The following is a 24132-nucleotide window of genomic DNA, read 5'->3' on the forward strand; positions in this document are numbered from 1 at the left end:
ATGGTATTTAGGTACCCAGTGGAGTTGTCAAATTGATTACCATTTTTATTTCTTTTACCAAAAGTTATGATTTGAATAAAAGTTTTATGTAGATATGTGTGTTCTGTCCTGGCTTTCTTGATTTTTCATGTTACATATTAATAATTCAGTAAAAGTCTTTCTAATTCTATATTAATATATTACAAGTTGTAGTAATATAATTTTTTCTTTAAAATTATACTTTACCATTTTTGTACTGTGCTATCTAGTTTACTCTGAAGTAGAAATTTTTACCTTCTGAATGATAAGGTATGACTGAGAATTGTCCATTTTAAAATTACTAACTCCATATCTTATCCAATTGGAAAGTAAAACTTAAGCAGTTGAAGTGTGGGCCCTCAGATTTTGTCAAGCATTTTATATCAAGTCCATGATTAGTGCTGATAATTTAATTATTTTTCTTTTCCTTTTGCATTTATCTTCTGAGATGCAATAAAATATTTTTTTTCCTATGCTGTTTAAAGGTGTATTTAATCCTAAAGTCCAATCAGTGTTGATAACTGATTGAGACAGTTTTTCAACAGTATTAGATAGTATGTATTTAATAAATTTCTTCTTTACCTTATAAATTTCTATAATACTTTCACTGAGGATTAATAAAACTATTTCCCATGACTTGAAGTAAATTCTTTGTTAGTGTCTATACTTAATTTCCCATGGGGTTTGAAATATTTAACTTCTTAGGTTGTTTGATTTCTGTATGGTTGATAAGGACCTGGAGGATCAGTATAATGTCAGTCAACTTAAGGAGATTACTTAAATAAAGATAAAACAGAAACTAAAGGATATATTTCAAAATTAATACTATTATTACAAACCTCTAAATAATAAGGCATTATTCACAGTGTAAATAATCCACTGTCTTTGATTATTTACATATAGTAAAGAGCAAAATCTGGGACTTACTGCTTCATCCATTTCTGATTTATCTCTTATGAATGTGTGTTTTTTAAAAAATCAGAAATTGTTTCACATACATAGTTTCACATTTTGGTAATCATAATATGTAGAGGCGTATCAGTCGTTTGAAAATATATTGTAGGAAAAATATATTGGATACTACTCAGCAATAAAAATGAATAGTCTGCTAATACATGTAACAACATGGATTAACCAAAAACATTATACTGAGTTAAAGAAGCCAGACATAAAAGTACATGTTGTAGAATTTCATTTATATGAAATGATAGAAAAGGCAGTCTAGTCTGTAACAGAGCAGATCAGTGGTTGTTGGAAAAAGGGGATATTGGCTGCAAAGAAACAAAGAGGAAACTTTTTGGAGTGTGACAGATATGCTTTTGATTGTATTAGTGGTTATACAAGTGTATATGTCAAAACTCATTAACGTATGTTTATAATTGGGGAAGAGAGTGATTTTTGAAAGACCATGTTGTGTCAGGGTTCTAATACACTATTTACAGCATAGTTTTCAGTATGAGCATCTTCAGAGATGTTAGCATACTATCATTTTTGCTAAAGAGAAACATTACAAGACTCAAATTCAAGTCAAGGTGATATTAGCACTAGACTAAACTCAGAGAGTAACCAGTCTCATAGGAGATGCAACTGCCTTTTATTAGAATTCTGATTCTGATTATTGCCTTGAGATGCACGTTTTGAAGATGTGTGTAAGGAATGCTTTAATTGAGTTTCCTACCTAATTAGTTATCTTCCCTATTTCTGAAAACTTTCATCTCTTGCTACTCAGACATCTTGATTCAGTTATCTGTATTCATCTTAAGCTGGTTTTTAAAAAACTCATGCTTTCTTATATGCAACTTACTGTGACAAGATGTTGACACAAATTTTATCTCAGTGGGTACACTGAAAGGTTTTTTATTTGATTCTAGTATTTTCTTTTGCATCTTTTCTTAGCCAGAGTTCTTCCTTAAGCTATTATCAGCCTAGAAGTTCTTCGTTTACTTCACTTGTCAGTGTTCTGACTTCTCATCACTTCACACAAAAAATGGGTTTTTACTTTTTTTAATTGGAGAGAGTGCATACATGCACACTCACGCCTGAGTGGGGAAGGGTGCGAGGGAGAGAGAATCTTAAGCAGGCTCCACACTCAGTGTGGAGCCCAGTGTGGGGTTCCATCCCACGACTCTGGGATCATGACCTGAGCCAAAATCAAGAGTAGGTCACTCAACTGACTGAGCCACCTGGGCCTCCCCAAAATGGGTTTTTAAATGCTGCCACTCAACTTTAGTTCTATGAATTTATTTTGTTTTCGGTTTTGTTGAATAATGCATTTGAGGTTATTGATTTCCTCTTGATTGTGAAATTTTTTCACCATGACTTGTGCATTGCACATTTACTTTTAACGCTTATCCTTGTCTGACATTGCTGTTTTCTGAGTTTTCCACATGCTTAAGTTCTTATGTCTCAGTGATTGTGGCCTTATAAATCTGCCTTTATCCTGTGTTATTCCTGTAGAGAATCCACAAGTCCCTCCCTTTTTCATTGATTGCCTTTCTTTACTCCTAGGTTTGTGGCTTGGTGTCTGTGTAGTAAGCCTTCTGATTAGTTCCTCTACCTTGTTCTCTCTCACATTCCTCTCTACCATGCATAATTTGAGTCACCTTCTTAAAATAGTTTTGGTATTCTACACCTGTAAGAAATTTTATACATGCTTTCTTTTGTTGTTTATTATATGAGCTCAAACACCCAGGCTTGATAGCAGTTAGATATACCAGCCTCTTGTGACTGCTGCCTGCCTTCTAGTCATATTTGTTTGCATACATCCCTCCTGCTGTCAACACTCAAATATTATACATACATCACTTATTTTTATTTTATACCCTGGCTTATATTTAATCATTTAATCTCTCTTTGTTGTGTTGCTTTCAAGGCTGGGTTGAACAGTATCTTTCTCCAGTGCGGTTTGGTTTTTTTTTTGAGGAATTTTTGCTTCTGATAGGTTTTTCTGTTTTGTGAAAGTTAATTTCAATACCTAACTACTTTAAAGTGTGCCTGCTACCATTAATTTACCATAAGCATGAAATGGTTTTCTAGTTTTGTGCTTTGTTTCCCATGTTTATAAACTGATTAAGTATAGATAAGATGTTTTTACTGTGTTTCAGTGGTGTTTATGTCTTTACTGTTGAGGGATTTGCAATCTCTTATATGCCATATGTGAATGTTTTTGTTAAGTATAAATTTGAGCGTTATAAAAGTAGGATGTACTTTACATATAAGCTGTACATGGTTAAACTTAATAGAATGGTATCATAACCTGTATATTAGAAACTGGTTTCAAAAATTATTAAGACCAGACTTTTCAATATTTACATGACTTTAATGGCTTTTTATATTTTTTATATTTAATGGTTTGTTAAATTATGCTTTAGTCTTAGTAACAAGGTATTACTAATGGTTATTAATGGTATAACACAGTAGGAAAACATTTTGCTTTAAGCTGCATGTTTATTAATATGTTCAAATTAGGTAATTGCTTTTTAAAAGCCAAGTGTTGAAAAAATATTTTCTTTTGAAGGTAGTACAGACCTTTTGGGTCTTAAGAAATGCACATGTGAGAGCTGTTTGTTTAATTCCTAGGCTCCCTTTTCTGGCAGTGGAGGGGCTGTGGCTCCATCACCTTTTTCTCCTAGAGGACAGTATGAACATTATCACGCTATTTTTGATCAAATGCAACAACAAAGAGCAGAAGATAATGAAACCAAATGGAAAAGAGAAATATATGGCCGAAGGCATCCAGAAAGGTATGGCTATGTTCTGCAGAAGTTGCTTATGCTTTGCTTCAGAGAAAATAATCAAAGTCCTTGTGATGTGGAACATTGTTGGGGTTTGGAGCCAAAGGCCAAGAAAGAATTCTTGAGACGTCTTTGTTGCAACCGAGTGGTTTTATTAAAGCACTGGTACAGGACCTTGGGCAGAAAAAGCTCCCCTGGGATTGTGAGGAGAGATTGATTATGTACTTGGGAGTTGGAGGAGGTAAAGGCAAGGGGAGGTTTCCAAAAGGGTTTACATATGTTAAAGGAGACTCTGTAGGATACTGGAGGCCTAGCTATTGTCAAGCTAAAGTTGTTTTCCCTTCTAGCAAAGCATTAACATTAAGACAGTTGGGAATTCCTGGAGGAATATCCTATTCTGCCTGCCCCAAGTATCTGTCAGTGGGCTGCACGTTATAAGGAAGTTTAATTTTATCTACATTTCTTTCTGCCTATGTTTCCCCCACCAATTGTGCATATTTATCTACAGAGGAATTTCACCTGGAATACATCCAGGATTTCCTAATGGGGCTATAGGTCTTCACCACATCCCAAATGCTGATGCTACTAGAAAATCTTTGAAAAGATTGAAGATTGTATCTAAACAAGCCAGTATAAACAAGCTGAACTATGATGATCCATAATTCATTCCTGTGTGTAATTTCATTTCATTTCATGTCATGTATAGCTTAGTACCTATACTTTGCAGGTGTTTTCTGTATTGATTACACAGAATGCGTCTTTGCTTTTTGGATGTAATAATTTTCTCAGGTGTAAATTTGGCCTTTGACTGCATGTGGCAAACATGCAGCTTTTTCATTTCAGCCTAATTTTTGTAGCTTATTTATATGTCTTAGTCTGAGCATATGTAAAAGAACATGTGATAACTTTGAGCCAACATATGGTTATAATAATTTCAGCAATTTGCTTTAAATAAATATGAGTATATTTAAATGGAATCACACTTTATGCAAAAGTCCGAAGCATGCCTTTTTTGTCTTTTTCTTTTCCCACATCACTTAGAATCCCACTTTTTTCTCCTTGTTGTTTGGCTTGTTTTCTCTTTATATTCATCTCTGATGTATGGTTCTCTGTGATCCTGTTCATCAGATTTTTTCCTTTTCATTCATTGAATTAACTTAATATGATAGCAGTCAGCAGTTTTAGTTTGCATGGTTCCTTTTTTCTTAAGAATGCATGTATGTTTATGGAGCACCTTGGGGGCCCAGTCAGCCAAGCATCTGGCTCTTGGTTTCAGGTCAGGTATGATCTCGCAGTTCATGAGTTCAAGGCCCATATTGAGCTCTGTGCTGACTGCTTAGAGCCTGCTTGGAATTCTCTCTTTCCCTCTCTCTCTGCTTTTCCCCCTCACATGCTCGTACACACGGTCTCTCTCTCAAAATAAATAAATAAACTTTAAAAAATGCATATTTATTTTCTTAGATATTTTCATTTCTTCTATAAAATGTCTCGTTAAAAAAGAGCAGATACCGGGGCACCTGGATGGTCCAGTCATTTAAGGATCTGACTCTTCAGCTCGGCTCAGATCATGATCTCATAATTTGTGAGTTTGAGCCCTGCATCAGGCTCTGTTTAATAGCATAGAGCCTGCTTGTGATTCTGTGTCTCCCTCTCTCTACCCCTCCCCAGCTTGTACACACACACACTCTCTCTCTCTAAATAAATAAAATGTAAAGAAAACAAAATAGAACATATGTATATAAAAAAGCAAATATTTTGTGAAAATTCAGTTACATTGCTGTTTTCTTGTCATTAAGGAGAATACCTTCGAATGTAATAAAAATCTTTATGATCCCCCCAATTATAAAAGATGATTTAAATGTAGGTGAGCAGAGGTAAATAACTGAGGTGAATATAAATTAACATTATGAATTATTTACACTAGCCTGAAGCATTAGACTTAATTGTAGTCTCTATTTTTGAGAAAGGAAGGCTACTGACTTACAAATATGCTTTTTTTTTTTTTTATGAAATGGGAAAGCAAATTTTGTGCATGGCTTTTATCCTGAGGTGTTATTTATCTTTCTAGTATATAATTTGGCTTTATTTAGTTGTATATTTCTCAAATCTAAAATAAATATGTATATTATGATGTAGAAAATGTTAGGGTCCTGAGCCAATGGCCAAGAAAGAATTCTTGAGACATCTTCAGTGTAAGAAAGTTTTATTTTTTATTAAAACATGAAAATAGGACCTGCAGAAAGATCTGCACTGGGGTTGTGACAAATGACTGGTTATATACCTTCAGGTGGGAGGGGATTAGGAATAGTGTAAGTCTAAGGTATTTTGGAAGCAAGGTTTCTATGACCTTGAGAGGGTAGCTAATATTAGGAAAAGGTCATTCATTACTGTTTAGTAAAAACTCAGTCATGAGATCTTTCAGATTTATATCAGGGGGCCATAAGCTTCGAGTATGATTGCCAACATCTTGGGAGGATGGTTGAGATAAAAGAAGTTTCCAAAGGAATTTTCATATGTTAAAGTAGACCTACAGGAACCAGAGGTCTGGATAATGTTAAGCTAAGATTGTCTTTCTCCCTTAGCAAGTGTTATCATCAAGGCATCTGAGTTCCTAGAGGAATGTCACTGTGCCTGTTTCAGGGACTTGTCAATGGGGTATAATCTGTAAGGAAATTTAGTTTTTCATTTGCCTTTGTTTCCCACATGAAGTATAAAGAAAATAGAGAAAACTATCTTATGCTTCTTCACACTGTTATCTTCCACAGTGTTTCTTGATTCTTCACAATTGGAATGACAAATAATGGACCATATTGGGCCATTTGCATCAAATTCCTATTATATACTTGGAATGTTTGCATGTATTTGAGTTTCAAATTGTCTTAAATGGCTGTTTCTCACCTACCTCTTCCAATATACCACATCTTCCATTCAATCTTTGTTTTACATCAGATATATTTTCACTATTTTAATATTCAGTTTTTAAATCATTTGTGGTTATGAGATCGTTTTGTTTCATTTGTGTCAACTCTGTTGGCTTAGTGGTGTTCAGATATATAGTATACATTTTTTATGTTGCATGAATTGTTATTATTGATGGTAGGTATTATTGAACCTTATTGTATACCAAGTTGTATTTATTCATCACAGCAACCCAATGAATTATATATTATTCTTTTAATAAAAATGAAGAAATTAGGATTTATAGAGATTTAAAACTTGTGGCTGGTCAAGAAGCTAGTAGTGGTAGAGTTCAGATTTAAGTTTTTTTTATGTTTTTTTATTTATTTTTGTGAGACAGAGACAGTACGAGCAGGGGAGGGTCAGAGAGAGAGATACAGAATCTGAAGCAGGCTCCAGGCTCTGAGCTAGCCGTCAGCACAGAGCCCCATGTTGCCAGGCTCTCTCAATGTAGATGAGGTGAAGAAATATAAATAAAGATTGTCAGGTGGATTAGTAACTGGTTAAAGAATTATATTCAGAGGATGCTGGTCAATTTTTCATGTGTCATACAAATAAAAATATTTTAGAGGCTTGTCCTCAAACTAATCTTCATTTTTAAGAGGTGCATTAAAAAACATTTAAAGGATATAGCCATCACATTTTCATAAGATGTAAAATGGAAAGAAATGTGTAAAATGGGAAGAAATGTGTGGTATGATTGACCAGGAAACAAAATAATCTCCGTAGACCGTAGCTAAAATGAACCTGATACATTTTAGAGACAATTTAACAAGAATAAATTTCTTAAACTTACAAGTCTGAAAAATTATCTAACCAAATGTATACTTGGAAAAGGTTTATAAATAGCATACATTTTTAAAAAATGAACGAATGACCCTTCCTTGTTCCCTGATTCAAATAGTAACTTCTAAATGGCCTACAGGGTCTTGTAGAGTCCGAGATACTCCTTATATTCGTGCTCCCTCTTTCTATACTTCTGAGAGTAAAGAAGTAAAAGACGTGTTTTCTCATCTCTGCTCCTTTGCACCTTTGCTCCTTCTGTCTAGCATAACTTTGCCTCTGCCCAGTTTGCTTGGCTAATTTCTATTCATTATTCTGGCTTTGGTTTAGGTTGGCATTTATGTACTGGCTCTATAAGATAAAATTGATGAACTGTTTGAGGAATTCTTCTACCTTTTAATTTTGCCAAGTTAGTTCATTTTTAAAAAGTTATCAGCCCTAATTCCATCCTTGATAAAAGAATGGACATTTTGATGGGAAAAATGTAGGTTGACATAACCTTAGAATACAGATTATCTTTTTAGATTAAATAAATTTGGATTTTTAGAAAATACGTAGTCATTTCTTTTTATTGTTGGCAACTTTTAAAAATTAGTGATAGGATACCACTGGCCAGAGAATGAACACTTGTTAGTCACAACTGCTGTTCTGAGCCTGAATTAGTTGGTCTTTGGGAGGCTCTCATATCTTGACATATGCCTCTGTATAGTAGAAATAAGTCTGTATGAAGGGGGCTCAAGGTTGAGTTGAGCATCTCCTTCCTTGGTCATTGCTTGGATGGTTGTAGGGGGAGCTTTTTGGGTTTCTTTCATCTCTCTCTCCATTAACTTTGTATCTGTTGCTATCATAAGTTTTGTGGGGTTTTTTGGTACATATTAATGTGATCGGGTCTCAACAAAGGCTTGTCTCACAATAGGGTAGCTTTACAGCTCCTTTCCCCCTCCTTTTTTAGTGTCTTGATTTACAGTTTAATACTGAGTCCAATGTATTTCTTTTAATTTCAGATCCTGTGGAGGATATATTCACAATAGGTTAAATTAGGGAAACAGAAGCAAGTTTAAACATGTTTCAAAGATTTGCTTATCATCTGCAAATTCCTTGTAAGTGAAAAAGAAAAATAATAGAAAAGCCTTCAAGCTAGTATAATTGTGCTATAAGAATTTAAATACCCTAATTTTGGGGGGTGGCTGAGTGGCTCAGTTGGTTGAATGTCCAGCTCTTGATTTCAGCTCAGGTTATGATCGCGCAGTTTGTGAGATCGAGCCTTGCATGGGGCTCCTCACTGGCAGTGCAGAGCCTAGTTGGGATTTTCCCTCACTCTCTTGCTCTCAAACTTAAAAAAAAAACTCTTATATTTTTTCTAACCCCCCCCCTTATCTTTTATAGCTGGTGTTCATTGGAAAGAAGAAGATTTAACTACTGTGTGTGTGATACTCTCCTAATTTCATGCTTACTAATACCCAGTGTTCCATATTTACACAGATATCCTATTACATGGATCAACAAATTTTACTCCTCCCTCAAACTTAAGCTATTATCTTTGCCCCAATGTTTTGCTTTACTCAAAGGCATTTATTCCTTTTTTTGCCCCTCATCCTCAAGTTCCCTTTTAATACTGCTTCCTTTGCTTAAAGGAAAGATTCCAAAGCTTAAAGCTTTGTTAAAGCTGCTCACATGTTTTCTGTTTTAAAAATACTAGAAGCCATCTTGTCATCTCCCTTTTACATAGGGAGATCCCTCCTTTCTCTCCCATTTGCTCATGGAAAAAGGAAAGTCACAAGTGGCTTTTTGTCTTGTTTTTCTGCTTACCAAAGTGATACAGGTGTTTTGGAAAAATTCTGATGTATAGGAGGGTTAGGAAGCAGGAATGAGAACACCTTCTCCTCCCTACAGAGGCACTTACTGTGGAGACTTTGATCTTTTTCTTGCATTTTTTTTCATATTTTTTTCCTTAGTCACTGGAGATGAAGTCATATATACAAATTCCTTTCTGGCAGGTTTTATTTAATCTAACATTTTTTACCATAAAATTTTGTCATGCTATAATTGTTTTCAAGGGAACTTTGATGTCTCTGTAAGATTCCAGTGTCTGAATTACCGTAATTTATATAACAAATCTAATAATAATCCATTGTTTGTAATTTTTCACTTTTTTGGAATATTTTATGCCAAACCTTATTTTTTGTTTTTAATTTCTGTATAATAGACTCTTAGAAGGGCAATTAGTGGGTTAAAGGAGCTGGTCAGTTAGGTTCTGGGTAAATATTCTAGAAATAAATATTAATACATTTATTAGATCTATTTAACAAATGTATTTATTAACCAAATATTATTACATTTCTGGCTGGGAATACTGTACCAATTTATGTTCATTCTAACAGTATATGATAGCGTTCATTTTATTGTGCCCCGTCCAGTACCAGTAGCTTTTTATGAGCTAAAGTTTTTGTTTTGTTTCATTTTTTAATGTTTATTTATTTATTAGAGAAAGAGAGAGAGAGAGTGCATGAGAGCCAGTGGGGGAGGGACAGAGAGAAGGAGAGAGAGAATCCCAAGCAGGCTGTGCACTGGCAATGCAAAGCCCAACACAGGCCTCAAACTCAAGAACCGTCAGATTATGACCTGAGCCAAAACCAAGAGTCAGACGCCGAACCAACTGAGCCACCCAGATGCCCCAAGAAGTTTTCTTTCTTAAAGTTTATTGCTTTTGAAAGAGAGAGAGAGCACAAACAGAGGAGGGGCAGAGAGACAGAGGGACAGAGGGTCAGAAGGAAGCTTTGCACTGACCGCAGAGAGCCGGATGCCAGGCTCCAACTCACAAATTGTCGGATCATGACCTGAGCTGAAGTCAGATGCTCAACTGACTAAGCCACCCAGACACACCAAGAAGTTTTTAAAATATATAAAATTAAAGTAGTAGAGGAGATGAAGTTTTCACTGTATTCCATACTGGTTACACAAAAGGATGTTGACAAGAATAGTGATTCGCAAGGATAATGGTAATAAAAATAGTAGCTAATATTTAATTGGACACTTTTCTGCCAAGACCGGTTTCAAGTAACTTACATATATAGTGAATTCTCATTATTTATGGATTGCCTGTTTGTGAATTTGACTCCTTGCTAAAATTTCTGTGTAACCCCAGAATCAGTACTCCAGTGCATCTGTGGTCATTCATGGACATGCACAGAGCAGCAAAAAGTTTGAGTCGCCCAGTGCACGTATTCCAAGCTGAGATTGAAAAGGCAAATGCTCTGCTTTCTTGTTTCAGCTATCCTAAACAAGTATTTTTCATGTTTTACTTATTCCTATTTATTTATTTAATATTTACATTTGTGTGCATCTTCTTTGTGATCTCACTCAAACACAGTGTTGGAGTGCTGTCTGATGTTCCTAAGTGCAGGAGAAAGTGATGTGCCTTATGGAGAAAATATTTGTCAAGTAAGCTTTGCTCCAGTGGGAGTTACAGTATTATTGGCTGAGAGTTCAGGCTACATACATTAAATAAAGTGTCTTTAAATAGAACCACACGTAAAACAATGTCATATATTAATCCATTGTCAAAGATGTTGTAATAGAAGCTAGCAGGAACCTAACTCTGTATTTCTCCTAGGGGGTGATGGTTCAGTATTCCCTAATACAGTGTACATGTAATGGGAAGTGCTTATGATATTTACTCATTTATTTATCACCAATGCTATGGAGCAGGTATTATTATTCTCCCTGTTGTTTTACAGATGAAGAAATTGAGGCACTGCTTAAATAATTTGTTGGAGGCCACATAACTGTTTGTTAGTAAAACTAGGAGTTGAAAGTGGACAGTTTGTAACTTTTGTACCATGTTGACTTTGTGAGAATTATTTACTAGGAAAATTAAAGGAGCTGGGAGAATTTAGCCACCACTAATGAAAGTATGCTTAAAGGAGCAAGCTTAGAAGAATTGGATGGCTTTTCACGTAGAAGAACCAGTGTACTACCACAGTGTAGAATTACTATGACTAGAAGTAGAGAAACAGGTTTTAGCCAGTTATGAGGACTGTTCAATGGGTGGACCATCATGCGATTTAATGAATGTCCTCAAGCTGAAACTAAAGTAGAGGTTTGAATGGCTGTGTGCCAGGGATATCCAGATGGGACTAGAGGAAGAGTTTATTTAGTAAGCAGTTAGGCTATTAATACTTAAGGTCTCCTCCAATTTAAGTATTATGACTCTTTTGCCTTGTGCCTTTTAGTGGCCATTAATGTTAAAGAACATTGTCATAACGTATGGTTTTATTATAATTTGTATGTCATTGTTGTTCCTGGTCAGTTCTTTTCCCTAATTCAAACTGAATCGGCAAACTGAAATATATGGTCAACCAACTTAAGTTCTCATTTTCTTATATTTTGCAGTGCCCACATTTGCCTGTATGTTCTTTATGGCTTCACTTATCTTTTCTCTTACCTTCTATCAGCAACTCTGGCCAGTCTGACTTTGCTTATATCTGTGTCTTATGTCTTAGCACACCTCTTCCATTAGCTCTTTTTAAAAAAAACTTTTTTTTTTGAAGCAGTTTTAGGTTCACAGCAAAACTGAGGGAGAAATTTCCCATATATTATCCCTGTGCCCCCATATACCTTCCCCCTTAATAATATCTCCCTACCAGAGTGGTACATTTGTTGCAAATGATGAACTTCCATTCAGTTAACTTTTTAATATTAGAACCTCAACCATGTAAGACCATTCTATAAAACTAATGTGTGTCTCTTAACATTTGTGTTTTATAGGTGCTTTTACTTTACCAAGTCTTTTTCTCTATATTGCATCATTTGGTTTGAATAAAGCTGACAGTAATTCCATTCTGTCAGATAGACATTGTGCCGTGGAACAGAGGAGGAAGCTTAATGGATAAACCCCATACATGTGTTTCCAATCTCATTAACTCTGTACCACCCTAGCTCTTGTACCTTAAGTCACACTAACTCATTTTTTATTTCACTGATTATTTCTCCTACCTAGATTGCTACGTGTTTTTGTGTTATTACCTCTTAAAATAATCACTCACAATCATCCTTCAAAAAATTTAAATACCCCTTACCTGTAAAAGATTTGAGCCATGGATGTGAAGTAACCTACCCAGATCTTGGGACTTATACATGCCTTTATAATAAGAAAAGGAAAGGAAAAAACTTACTCCTTTTTCCTCCCTCTCTTTTCAAGATGGAAAAAATGAATTTGCTTAGAATAATTACTTCTTTTTAACCTATTTTAATATCTCTGTATTTTACTTCCCAAATTCCTAGTTTCTTACTATATAACTGTGGTTTATATAGTATCTATATGATCATTGCTATACTATTAATCTAGGTTACTGTTCTACTGATTTTAAGTGGTATAATTTTGGAACTCAAAGGGAAAGATAGAGTGTTTATTGTTAAAACAATAAGCAACTATGAATTCTTAATTCTCTTTAATGAATAGCATAACTACTAAATAAATTGACTTTCTGATTTATCTCCATGAGTCTAGCACTAATAGTGTGTGCCCATAGTTGAGTATAATTTTATTATTTTAGAGAGGAATATGACCATGACTATGAATTCTTCTTTTTGGTGTATATGAAACAGTCAACAGAAATGCATGTGAAGAATGAAGACAGTTTGTAGATTTGTAAGCATTATGGGAGATATAGAATCAATTAAACTAATTTTTGTCCTTTTTAATTCTTTTAATAAGGTTTATTCCTCTGTTTTGTGTATATTGGATCAACCTTGCATTTTTGGAACTCTGTTTTATGCTGCTTTACATCTTCAAAGATCGATGTAATATTGGCAAATAGTTGAAACTCTATTTAATAAATGGGAGGAGGAAAATAATGTTAAACAATAATTACTACAGGTTTTAAATTTGTGGTTGAAACAGTGAGTTATGTAAACCTGTTTATTTAAACCAGCTTAGGAAAAGATTATTCAGGGAAGCAAAACCTATAAATGATATAAATAAATAGAACAGGTTGTACTTTATATATTAAGTGCTATAAAAATCTGTAAATAAAAACTGTTATAGATACGACCAGGTTTTAGAATAATTCTGTGCAGCTGTCATATTAACATATGTCAGTTGCAGGTTTAGACTGACGCACATTGGACATGCTATCTTAGGATGGGAAATCAAGCACGTTTTACTTACCCAAAGGTTTGAGATACAGACAGGATACACAGCAGAGAGATCAGCAATTTTATTTAATTGTAAGTGGTTGTGTAAGCTTCCAGGACTCCTGAAAAGAGCCTTACCAGTAGACACACAGTTTCAGATTACACGTCCAAGTGTCACATCCTCTTAAAGTTTATCCTCCCTTGTCAGACCCAACTTTGTATAAAGGACCTATAGCTGACTAGAATGCAGCCTTGCCTGGACATATGCAGGAGATATATTGCATCCAGACTAGATATTAATCCTATAATTATACAATGTATAATATGACTGCTAGAGGATAGAACATGTGTTCTACAGAGGCATATACCAATTTCTCATTCATTTTTTTAAAATTTACATCCAAGTTAGCATATAGTGCAATAATGATTTCAGGAGTAGGTTCCAGTGATTCATTCCCTATGTATAACACCCAGTGCTCATCCCAACAAATGTCTTCCTTCATGCCCCTTACCCATTTAGCCCATCCCCCCTCCCACAAATCCTCCAACAATTCTCTATTTGTTCTCTATATTTGTCTTTTATGTCATGTCCACCTCCTTGTTTTTATATTCTTTTTGCTTCCCTTCCTTTATGTTCATCTGTTTTGTATCTTAAAGTCCTCATATGAGTGAAGTCATATGGTATTTGTCTTTTCTCTGATTAATTTCGCTTAGCATAATACACTCTAGTTCCATACACATAATTGCAAATGGCAAGATTTCATTCTTTTTGATTGCAGAGTAATACTCCATTGTGTGTGTGTGTGTGTGTGTGTGTGTGTGTGTGTATACACCACATCTTCTTTATCCATTCATCCATTGATGGGCATTTGGGCTTTTTCCATACTTTGACTGTTGTCAGTAGTGCTGCTATAAACATTGGGGTGCATGTGCCCCTTCAGTTGCTGAGTCATACAGTAGTTCTATTTTGAATTTTTTGAGGAACCTCCATACTGTTTTCCAGAGTGGCTGCACCAGATTGCATACTCATCAGCAGTGCAAAAGAGATCTTTCTCTGCATCCTCACCAACATCTGTCATTGCCTACGTTGTTAATGTTAGCCATTTTGACTGGAGTAAGGTGGCATATCATTATGGTTTTAATTTGTATTTCCCTGATGATGAGTGATTTTGAACATCTTTTCCTGTTTCTATTAGCCACCTGAAAGTCTTTGAAAAAGTGTCTATTCATGTTTTTGCTCATTTCTTCACGGGATTATTTGTTTTGAGGGGGTTAAGTTTACTAAATTCTTTATAGATTTTGGATACTAGTTCTTTATCTGCTATGTAATTTGTAAATATCTTCTCCCATTCCATCAATTGCCTTTTAGTTTGGCTAATTGTTTCCTTCACTGTGCAGAACGCTTTTCTCTTGTTGAGGTCCCAATAGTTCATTATTGCTTTTGTTTCCCTTGCCTCCAGAAACATGTTGACTAAGAAGTTGCTGCAGCCAAGGTCAAAGAGGTTTTTGCCTGCTTTCTCCTCTAGGATTTTGATGGCTTCCTCTCTTACATTTAGGTCTTTCATCCATTTCAAGTTTATTTTTGTATATGGTGTAAGAAAGAGGTCTAGGTTCATTTTTCTGCATGTTGCTGTCCAGTTTTCCCAGCACCATTTGCTGAAGAGACTGTCTTTATTCTATTGGATAGTCTTTCCTGCTTTGTCAAAAATTAATTGGCCATACATTTGTAGGTCCATTCCATTGATCTGACTCTCTGTACCATACTGTCTTGATGATTGAAACTTTGTAATACAGGAGTAAACTTTGTAATACAGGAGTAAACTTTGAAGTCCAGGAGTGTGATACTTCCAGCTTTGATCTTCTTTTTCAGGATTGCTTTGGCTGTTTGGGGTCTTTTCTGGTTCCATACAAATTTTAGGACTGTTTGTTCTTAGCTCTGTGAAGAATCCTGGTGTTACTTTGATAGGGATTGCATTGAATATGTAAATTGCTTTGAGTAGTATTGGCATTTTAACAATATTTGTTTCTGCAATCTAGGAGCATGGAATATTTTTCCCTTTTTTTTTTGTCTTCTTCAAATTCTTTCATAAGCTTTCTATAGTTTTCGGTGTATAGATTATTCACCTCTTTGATTATGTTTATTCCTCGGTATTTTATGGGTTTGGGTGCAGTTGTAAATGGGATCGATTCCTTGATTTCTCTGTTGCCTCATTATTGGTGTATAGGAATGGAACTGATTTCTGTGTGTTGATTTTATATCCTACAACTTTGCTGAATTCATGGATCAGTTCTAGCAGTTTTTCTGTGGAATCTTTTGGGTTTTCCATAGGCAGTATCATGTCTTCTGTGAAGCGTGAAAGTTTGATTTCCTCCTGGCTGATTTGGATGCCTTTTATTCCTTTGTGTTGTCTGATTACTGAGGCTAAGACTTCCAATACTATGTTGAATAACAGTAGGAAGAGTGAATATTCCTGTCATGTTCCTGACCTTAGTGGGAAAGCTCTTAGTTTTCCTCCATTGAGCATGATATTAGCGGTGAGTGTTTCATATATGGCTTTTATGATATTGAGGTATCATCCTTCTATCCCTATTTTCCTGAGAGTTTTTATCAAGAAAGGAGTATTTTGTCAAATGCTTTCTCGGCATGTATTGAAAGGATCATGTGGTTCTTATCCTTTCTTTTATTGATGTGATGGATCACATTGATCGTTTTGCAGATATTGAGCCAGCCCTGCATCGCAGGTATAAATCCCCCTTGCTCGTGGTGAATATTTCTTTTAATGTATTGTTGGATCTGGTTGGCTAGTATGTTGTTGAGGTTTTTTTTGCATCCATGTTCATCAGGGAAATTGGTCTGTAGTTCTCCTTTGTAGTGGGGTCTTTGTCAGCTTTTGGAATGAAGGTAATGCTGGCTTCATAGAATGAGTTTGAAAGCTTTCCTTCCATTTCTATTTCTTGAAACAGCTTCAAAAGAATAGGTGTTAGCTCTTCTTTAAATGTTTCCATTTATCCAGCCCTGGAGTCTTGATTTTGGGATATTTTTTATTACTAATTTGATTTCTTTACTGGTTATTGGGCTCTTCAAGTGTCCTATTTCTTCTTGTTTCAGTTTTGGTAGTTTATATGTTTCTAGGAATTTGTCCATTTCTTCCAGTTGCCCATTTTCTAGGCATATAATTGCTCCTAATATTCTCTTATTATCGTTTGTGTCTCTGCTGTATTGGTTTTGATCTTTCCTCTTTCATTCTTGATTTTATGTGGGTCCTTTCCTTTTTCTTTTTGATAAAACTGGATAAGGGGTTATCAATTTTGTTAATTCTTTCAAAGAACCAGCTCCTAGTTTCATTGATCTCTTCTACTGTTTTTTGTTTTTTATTTATTGGTTGGTTGGTTGGTTTTGATAGCATTGATTTTTGCTATAATCTTTATTATTTCCTGTCTTCTGCTGGTTTGGGATATTTTTTCTTCCTTTATAGCTCTTAAAAGTGTAAGTGTAGGTTGTGTATCTGAGACCTTTCTTCCTCCTTTAGGAAGGCCTGGATTGCTATATACTTTCCTCTTAATGACTGACTTTCCTGCATCTCAGAGGTTTTGGGTTGTACTTTTGAATCTCTTCTTTGACTTCTTTGTTAGCCCATTCATTCTTTAGTGGGGTGTTCTGTAGTCTCCAAGTATTTGTTACCTTTCCACAGTTTTTCTTATGGTTGATTTTGAGTTTCATAGTGTTGTGGTCTGAAAGTATGCATGATATGATCTCGATCTTTTTGTATTTATTGAGGGTTAATTTATATCACAGTATATGTTCTTTTCTGGAGATTGTTTCTTGTTCACTTGAGAAAAATGTGTATTCTCCTTTAGGAGGAAATATTCTGAATATATCTGTTGAGTCCATCCAAGTCATTCAAACCCATTGTTTCCTTGTTGATTTTCTCTTTAGATGATCTGCTGCTGTACATGGGGTATTGAAGTCCCCTACTTTTATGGTATTATTATCAATGAGTTTCTTTATGTTTGTCATTAATTGATGTACATATTTGGATGCTGTCACATTTGGAGCATATATGTTTATAATTATTAGATCTTCTTGATGGATAGACCCCTTAATTATGCCATAATGCTCTCCATCTCTTGTTAGAGACTTTATTTTAAAATCTAGATTGTCTGATGGCAGAGTATGGCTACTCTGGCTTTCTCTTAATGACTATTAGCATGATGGTTCTCTGTCCTCTTACTTTCAATTGAAGGTGTCTTTAGGTCTAAAATGGGTCTTTTGTAAAAAGCATTTAGTTGAATCTTGTTTTCTTATCCATTCTGTTACCCTGTGTCTTTTGGTTGGAACATTTAGTCCATTGGTCATTAGAGCGAGTACTGAAAGATATAAATTTATTGCCATTATGTTGCCTGTAGAGTTGGGGTTTCTGGTGATGTTCTCTCATCCTTTCTAGTCTTTGTTGCTTCTGGCCTTTTTTCTTTTTTCTTTTTTTGGGGGGGGGGCGTGGTTCTTTTCTCCCCTCAGAGAGTCCGCATTAAAATTTCTTGTAGGGCTGGTTTAGTGGTCAAGAACTCCTTTAGTTTTTGTTTGGGAAGTCTGGGAAACTTTTTATCTCTCCTTCTATTTTGAATGACAGTCTTGCTGGATAAAGAATTCTTGGCTGCATATTTTTCCAATTCAGCACATTGAATATATCCTGCCACTCCTTTCTGGCCTGCCAAGTTACTGTGGATAGGTCTGCTGTGAACCTGATCTGTGTTCCATTGTAGGCCAAGGACTTTTTTTCCCTTGCTGCTCTCATGACTTTTTCCTTTCCTGAGTATTTTGTGAATTCGACTATGATATGCCTTGTTGACAGTCGGTTTTTGTTGCATCCAATGGGTGTTCTATGTACTTCTTGAATTTTGATGACTGTATCTTTCCCCAGGTTAGGAATGTGTTCCTCTATGATTTGCTCACATAACCTTTCTATCCTTTTTTCTCTCTCTTCATCTTCTGGGACACCTATGATTCTGATGTAATTCCTTTTTAATGAGTCATTAAGTTCTCTAATTCTTAAATCATGCTATTTTGCTTTAGTCTCCATCTTATTTTCTGCTTCATTATACTCCATAGTATGTCCTGTGTATCACTGATTTGCTGCTCTGCTTCATCCATCCTTGCTGCCATGGCATCCATTTGAGATTGCAGCTCAGTTACAGCATATTTTTTACTTTTTTTTTTTTTACTTTATTTTAGTTACAGCATATTTTTCATATCATCCTGGCTAGCTTTTACTTCTTTTATCTCCACAGAAGGGATTTTAATCTATTTTCAACCCCAACTAGTATGCTAATCATTGTGATTCTAAATTGTGGTTCAGACATATTCCTTGTGTCTGTGTTGATAAAGTACCTGACTGTTGTTTCTTCCTGTTCTTTCTTTTGGGGTGTTCTTTCCTTTGTTTCATCATTTTAAAGGATAAAAAGGAATTATTAAATTAAAAAAGTAAAAATTAAGAAATTAAAATAACACAGTAGATCAAACACAGGATGCTAGGTCCTAGGTGTGTTTTGGTCTGGTTATTGAAAGTTTGATAGACTAGAGAAAAAAGGGGGAAAAAAGAAAATGTTTGAAAAATTGATAAAATGAATACAATAAAATAGAATAAAATGGATTAATGAAAGTAAAATAGAATTTAAAAAATTTATAAAAAAGTGAAAATGTAGTAGAAATTTTTAAAGAAATCTTTTTATATAAATGGGGAAAATAAAAATAATTTTTTTCTCTTTATTCAAGAATAAGAAAAGAAAAAGGGGGAAACATTGAATAGATGGAACCACAAACAGAATGAAATATGATTGAAATTACCTCCAGTTTCCCCTAGAAGTCAAGTGCTGTGAAGCACTTTATAGTCTGTAAACTATGTAGGTGGAGAGACTTGTGGTGTTCCTCAAGAGCATGGTTGGCCCAGTTGAATGGGGCTTAGTGTAATGGCTCCAGTGCCTTAGCTTACTGGGGTGGATTGTTGTGGGGCATGTAGGCGTGTATGTGCATGCATGGGAGGGCTGAAAATAGCGTCACCAAGTCTCTTGTTTCAGAAGTCTTTGCTCTTCCTGACTGGCAGTCAAGCACCCCTCCTCTGTTTCCAGCTTCCACTCCCCACTTCTACACTGTCCATGACCAAGCCGTTACCTCCCTCTTGAGTTTTATCTCAGTTGAGGCTGTGTTTAACAACCCCTCACTTCTGAGAGACTGTGGCCTTGACCCACTCAGACCTTCTAGGGGAGGAATTCACCCAGCAATGACCAGGTGCTGGCCCACCCCCAGGAACATTGACATGACCATGCTGCTGCAATGTCTAGAGAGTGCAACCAGGCACCAGCCTGGCCCAGAAAAAGTTCCTACGATCGTGTGGCAGTAGTGTTCAGGGATTATGGCAAATCACAACACACATCTGGTCCCTGGCTTCACCTACAGCAACCTTGTTCCAACACCAGCAAATGTGGCTGATCTCTGGGGTCTGCTGGGACCCTTGCCTATGGGAAGGCCACATAGCCTCTACCACGTGTCCTTTCAGTAGGAGGACCTTTCCCTGTGTGGCCTGAGGACTCCTGGGAACTCAGACTTTGTTGTTGGGGATTTGCCCTTTCTACCAGAGCACTGCCAGGTATTGAAGTGCAGAGTTTTAGACTCTGCACTCCTGTTTATAGAGTGTTAATGGAATTTAAACTCTCTCCTTTCTCCTTTCTCCCTTTTTTGTTCAGTCCCTTGCAGCTGTTTCCACTCTTCCTTTTTCCCTCCAGCTGCTTTTGTTGGGGAGTGCTTTCCCATACACCCTCCTGCCATCTGTTTCCTCTCTTTGCAAGTAAAAACAACTCCCTGCCCTCCTCAGCTTCTCTCTCCCCCAATTCATGTCTCCACACTGCATACCTGCCAGGCTCAAGTTGTGCATATTGTTGTGTTAATCATCAAATCAGTTTTCTAGGGGTGCAAGATGGTTTGATGTTGATCTGGCTGCATTTCAGGGAAGAGAAATGCAAAAAAATAAAAACAAAACCCTTCCATGCTGTTCTGCCATCTTGGCCCCTTTGTCTCATCCATTATTCATAATCTACTCAAGCTCCCAAGGTTATGTGAAGTACATTTCTGAATTTGATGATGTGGAACTAGATTAAGAGTTAGCTACCTACACATACCTCACAGTCATAATAAAAGGCTCTTCATCATCTATAGAGATTATATAATCTTAAAAATTAAAATTATGTTTATCAGAATGTATTTATACCTGTTGGAAGACAGGTTTATGTGCCTTAGTAGTCAAACTCTGAGTAGAAGCACAGCCAGTCCACTTGCTCATCTTTCAAATTTGTCTCCAAGATTAACTGCAGTTGAAACTATGCTATGAGTTCTCTGATTATTGGAGCTGGGTTTTATTTATTTTTCTATCTGTCAAAATAACAGTCATAATATGTAAAAGGAACAGTACAGTGTAACAGGCACAGAGTATATTAGATATTCAATAAATGCTTATTATTTGCAGTTTTTATTTGTAGTATAAGCTTAATATGTTTATATTTTTTCATAGTTATCAGAGAAATATACAGAAATAGAACCTATCCATTTTACTTTTTTAAATTCAAGTATTCAAACATAGCCTTTTATCTTGGAAAACTTACACAAACTTCTTATTCCTTTAATTTTTGAAATTGCTGCTATACTGCTTTAATTTTACTTTAATATTGTTGAAAGGTTTTCAGATAGATTAGAAAGAGAATTCTAAAGTTAGCATAACTACTTGGAAACTATTGAAATTCCTCTATAATTAAGTATAACCTAAAATAATTTTATGTGTCTATATTTAGAATAGATTAAATAAATATAAGATAAACCTTGATGAGATTTGGAGTAGTAGAATAGATTTTACTTCTATTTAAAATAATAAGGAACAGGGCATCTGGGTGGCTCAGTCAGTTGGACAACTGACTCTTGGTTTTTGCTCAGGTTGTGATCTTGCAGTTTTGTGAGTTTGAGTCCTGCATTGGGCTCTGTACTGGCAGCCCGGAACCTGCTTGGGATTCTCTCTCTCCCCTTGCCTCTCTGCTCCTCCCCCACTTGTGCTGTTTCTGTCTCTCTCAAATAAACTTTAAAAAAATAAAAATTTATAGTAAAGAATGGGGCACCTGGGTTACTCAGTTGGTTAAGCATCCGACTCTTGATTTCCACTCAGGTCATGATCTCACAGTTGTGAGATGGAGTCCCATGCTGGGCTCTGTGCTAGGCATGGAGTCTGCTTGATATTCTCTTTGCCTTTCCTTCTGTGCCTCCCTTACAGGCACGCATGCATGTGTTCTCTCTCTTAAAAACCAAACAACTTAAAAAAATAGTAAAGAACTTGATTTAGGTAGTAGATACTAATATATATGTAGCTATTTCCTCATTACAGAAGGTTTTATTTCACATCAGTCTTCATATTCTGCAGTATAGTAAACATTTAGAATAAGTCTAATTTTTAACTTTTTGAAATATTTAATGCTCAGAATTTCTGATTTTGCTATTTGTCCACATTACTTAGGCAAAAGGGGCAGCTAGCTGTGGAAAGAGCTAAACAAGTGGAAGAGTTCCTACAGCGAAAACGGGAAGCACGGCAAAACAAAGCTCGAGCTGAAGGGCATATGGTATGATTTTTTTTTTAATTTTGAGCGTATTAATATTCAAAGTGAAGGTCTGGAACAAGGTAGGTATAAATGAATTATAATTCTTTGCAAACATTTACTCTAAATATTTACCAAGTAGAAAATTGTGCCATATCTTAACCTCTCTTCTGCCTGATCTTTTATACCAAAGTGAAAATCTATTGATAGTTTGGTTAATTAGGAGTAAGTTTATCACTCTGTCTTTCCTTTAAAAAGGTAGAAGTAGACATAGCAACCCAGATATTTATATTAAAACCAATGAGTTTTTACATTGCTGCGTTTGTTTATTCATACATGCTTTTGGTTTTAAATACTTCTAAGTACAATTCTGGTTTCTCTTCAGATCGTATAAATCTTTTGCCTTTTAACTACTTCTAAGTACAAAGAATTTTAGAAGAAAAATGGGAATCCGTCAGATAAACATAACTACGTATCTTCTCAAAAACACATTAAAAGCAAAAGTATATTAAAGCCTCCAATTTGCCTGCTAACTAAATTAAGTCATGTATCCAAGAAGATATTAATAGTTTTTAGATAATCATTTAGTACCTAAAACTTAATGGTTTTGACTTGTAGAGGTATACAAATGCCTTTTGACCTTCTGTCACAGAATAACTGATGATAGTTTCTATCAGCTCACCATACCATGAGACTTCCTGCTAACCTAGGAAATAAGTCAGTTATGTGGTAGTATATTTTGATTAGGTTTATACCTTAGAGTAGTTCTTAAGTGTTATCTCTGTGAGTTAATTAATGTAGTTATTTCAATTTAGTATATTTTTTTCTTTGAAATGTTATTGAAAGATAAATAGAGTTTTTAATGGTTACCCTTTAAAAACATTTTTAACACATGAGTTCATGTTTTTCTAGTTTTGGAATTAATCTGTGTTTGTATCCTTCCTGTAGATAGTAGAAGAGAATCTCCTGTGTTTCCTCTTACTTCGTATCTCCAAAGTTAACAGCATCTGTAATTTTAGTTACAGATGTTAATTTGAAATATTTTAGAACAATTAGATTTATCAAGTTTATCTATTTCTTTCCTCATCGTTGGTCCTTATATTCTACTGTTCTGCTCTCACTTTGTTTCTCTTTATGGTGAGGGAATATTCTCTGGCAATTCTTTTGGACAGAAGCTTCTCAAGATTTGTTGGGCAATGTCTTTATTTTGTCTTTTTGCTTAAATGATAATTTGTAGTGGTGGTCATTTGGTGAATCTGCTTGGCATTTGCATGTCTGAAAAATTATTTTACCTTCATTTTTGAGAAATATTTTTGGTGAGTATGATATTATAGATTGAGATTTTCTTTTTCTTTCAGTACTTTAAAGATGTCTCTCCAGTTGTCTTCTGGCATGCCTGTTTCTGACAAGAAATTTGCTGTCATTCTTATCTTTTTCCTGGATACGTAATGTATCTTTTTTCTCCACTGACTTTAAACATTTTATCACTGAAAGCAATTTTTTTAAAGTTAATTTTTTATTTTCGAGAGAGAGAGAGAAAGAGATCATGAGCGGGGAAAGGGCAGAGAGGGAGAGGGGGACAGAGGATCTGAAGTGGGCTCTGTGCTCAAAGCAGAGAGCCCAACCCAGGGCTCGAACTAATGAACTAGAAGATCATGACCTGAGCTGAAGTCAGCTTAACTGACCGAGCCACCCAGGCACCCCCAGTGGAAGCAAAAAATTTGAGTACAGTGTAGTTTGGTGTAGTTTTCCTCATGTTTATTTTGTTGGTATTCATTGAGCTGCTTGGATCTGTGAATTTATAATTTTCATCAAATTTGGAAACAATTTATTCATTTATTATATATTCAAAATTTTTTTTCTCTCCTTAGTACCCATC

General features: G+C 35.3%; 1 protein-coding gene across 2 annotated transcripts in view; it reads left to right on the top strand.

Moving 5' to 3' along the window:
* Positions 1 to 24132, top strand: part of NEK1 (NIMA related kinase 1) — a 216246-nt gene that overhangs the window by 69670 nt on the left and 122444 nt on the right. For both annotated transcript variants that reach the window (XM_029938932.1, XM_029938937.1), the window contains exons 17-18: positions 3598 to 3761; positions 22175 to 22277. In XM_029938932.1, the coding sequence (XP_029794792.1) occupies positions 3598 to 3761; positions 22175 to 22277 (267 nt within the window). The remainder of the gene's footprint in view (positions 1 to 3597; positions 3762 to 22174; positions 22278 to 24132) is intronic.

This window comes from Suricata suricatta, chromosome 1 (assembly GCF_006229205.1).
Source record: "Suricata suricatta isolate VVHF042 chromosome 1, meerkat_22Aug2017_6uvM2_HiC, whole genome shotgun sequence".
Classification (NCBI taxonomy): Eukaryota; Metazoa; Chordata; class Mammalia; order Carnivora; family Herpestidae; genus Suricata; species Suricata suricatta.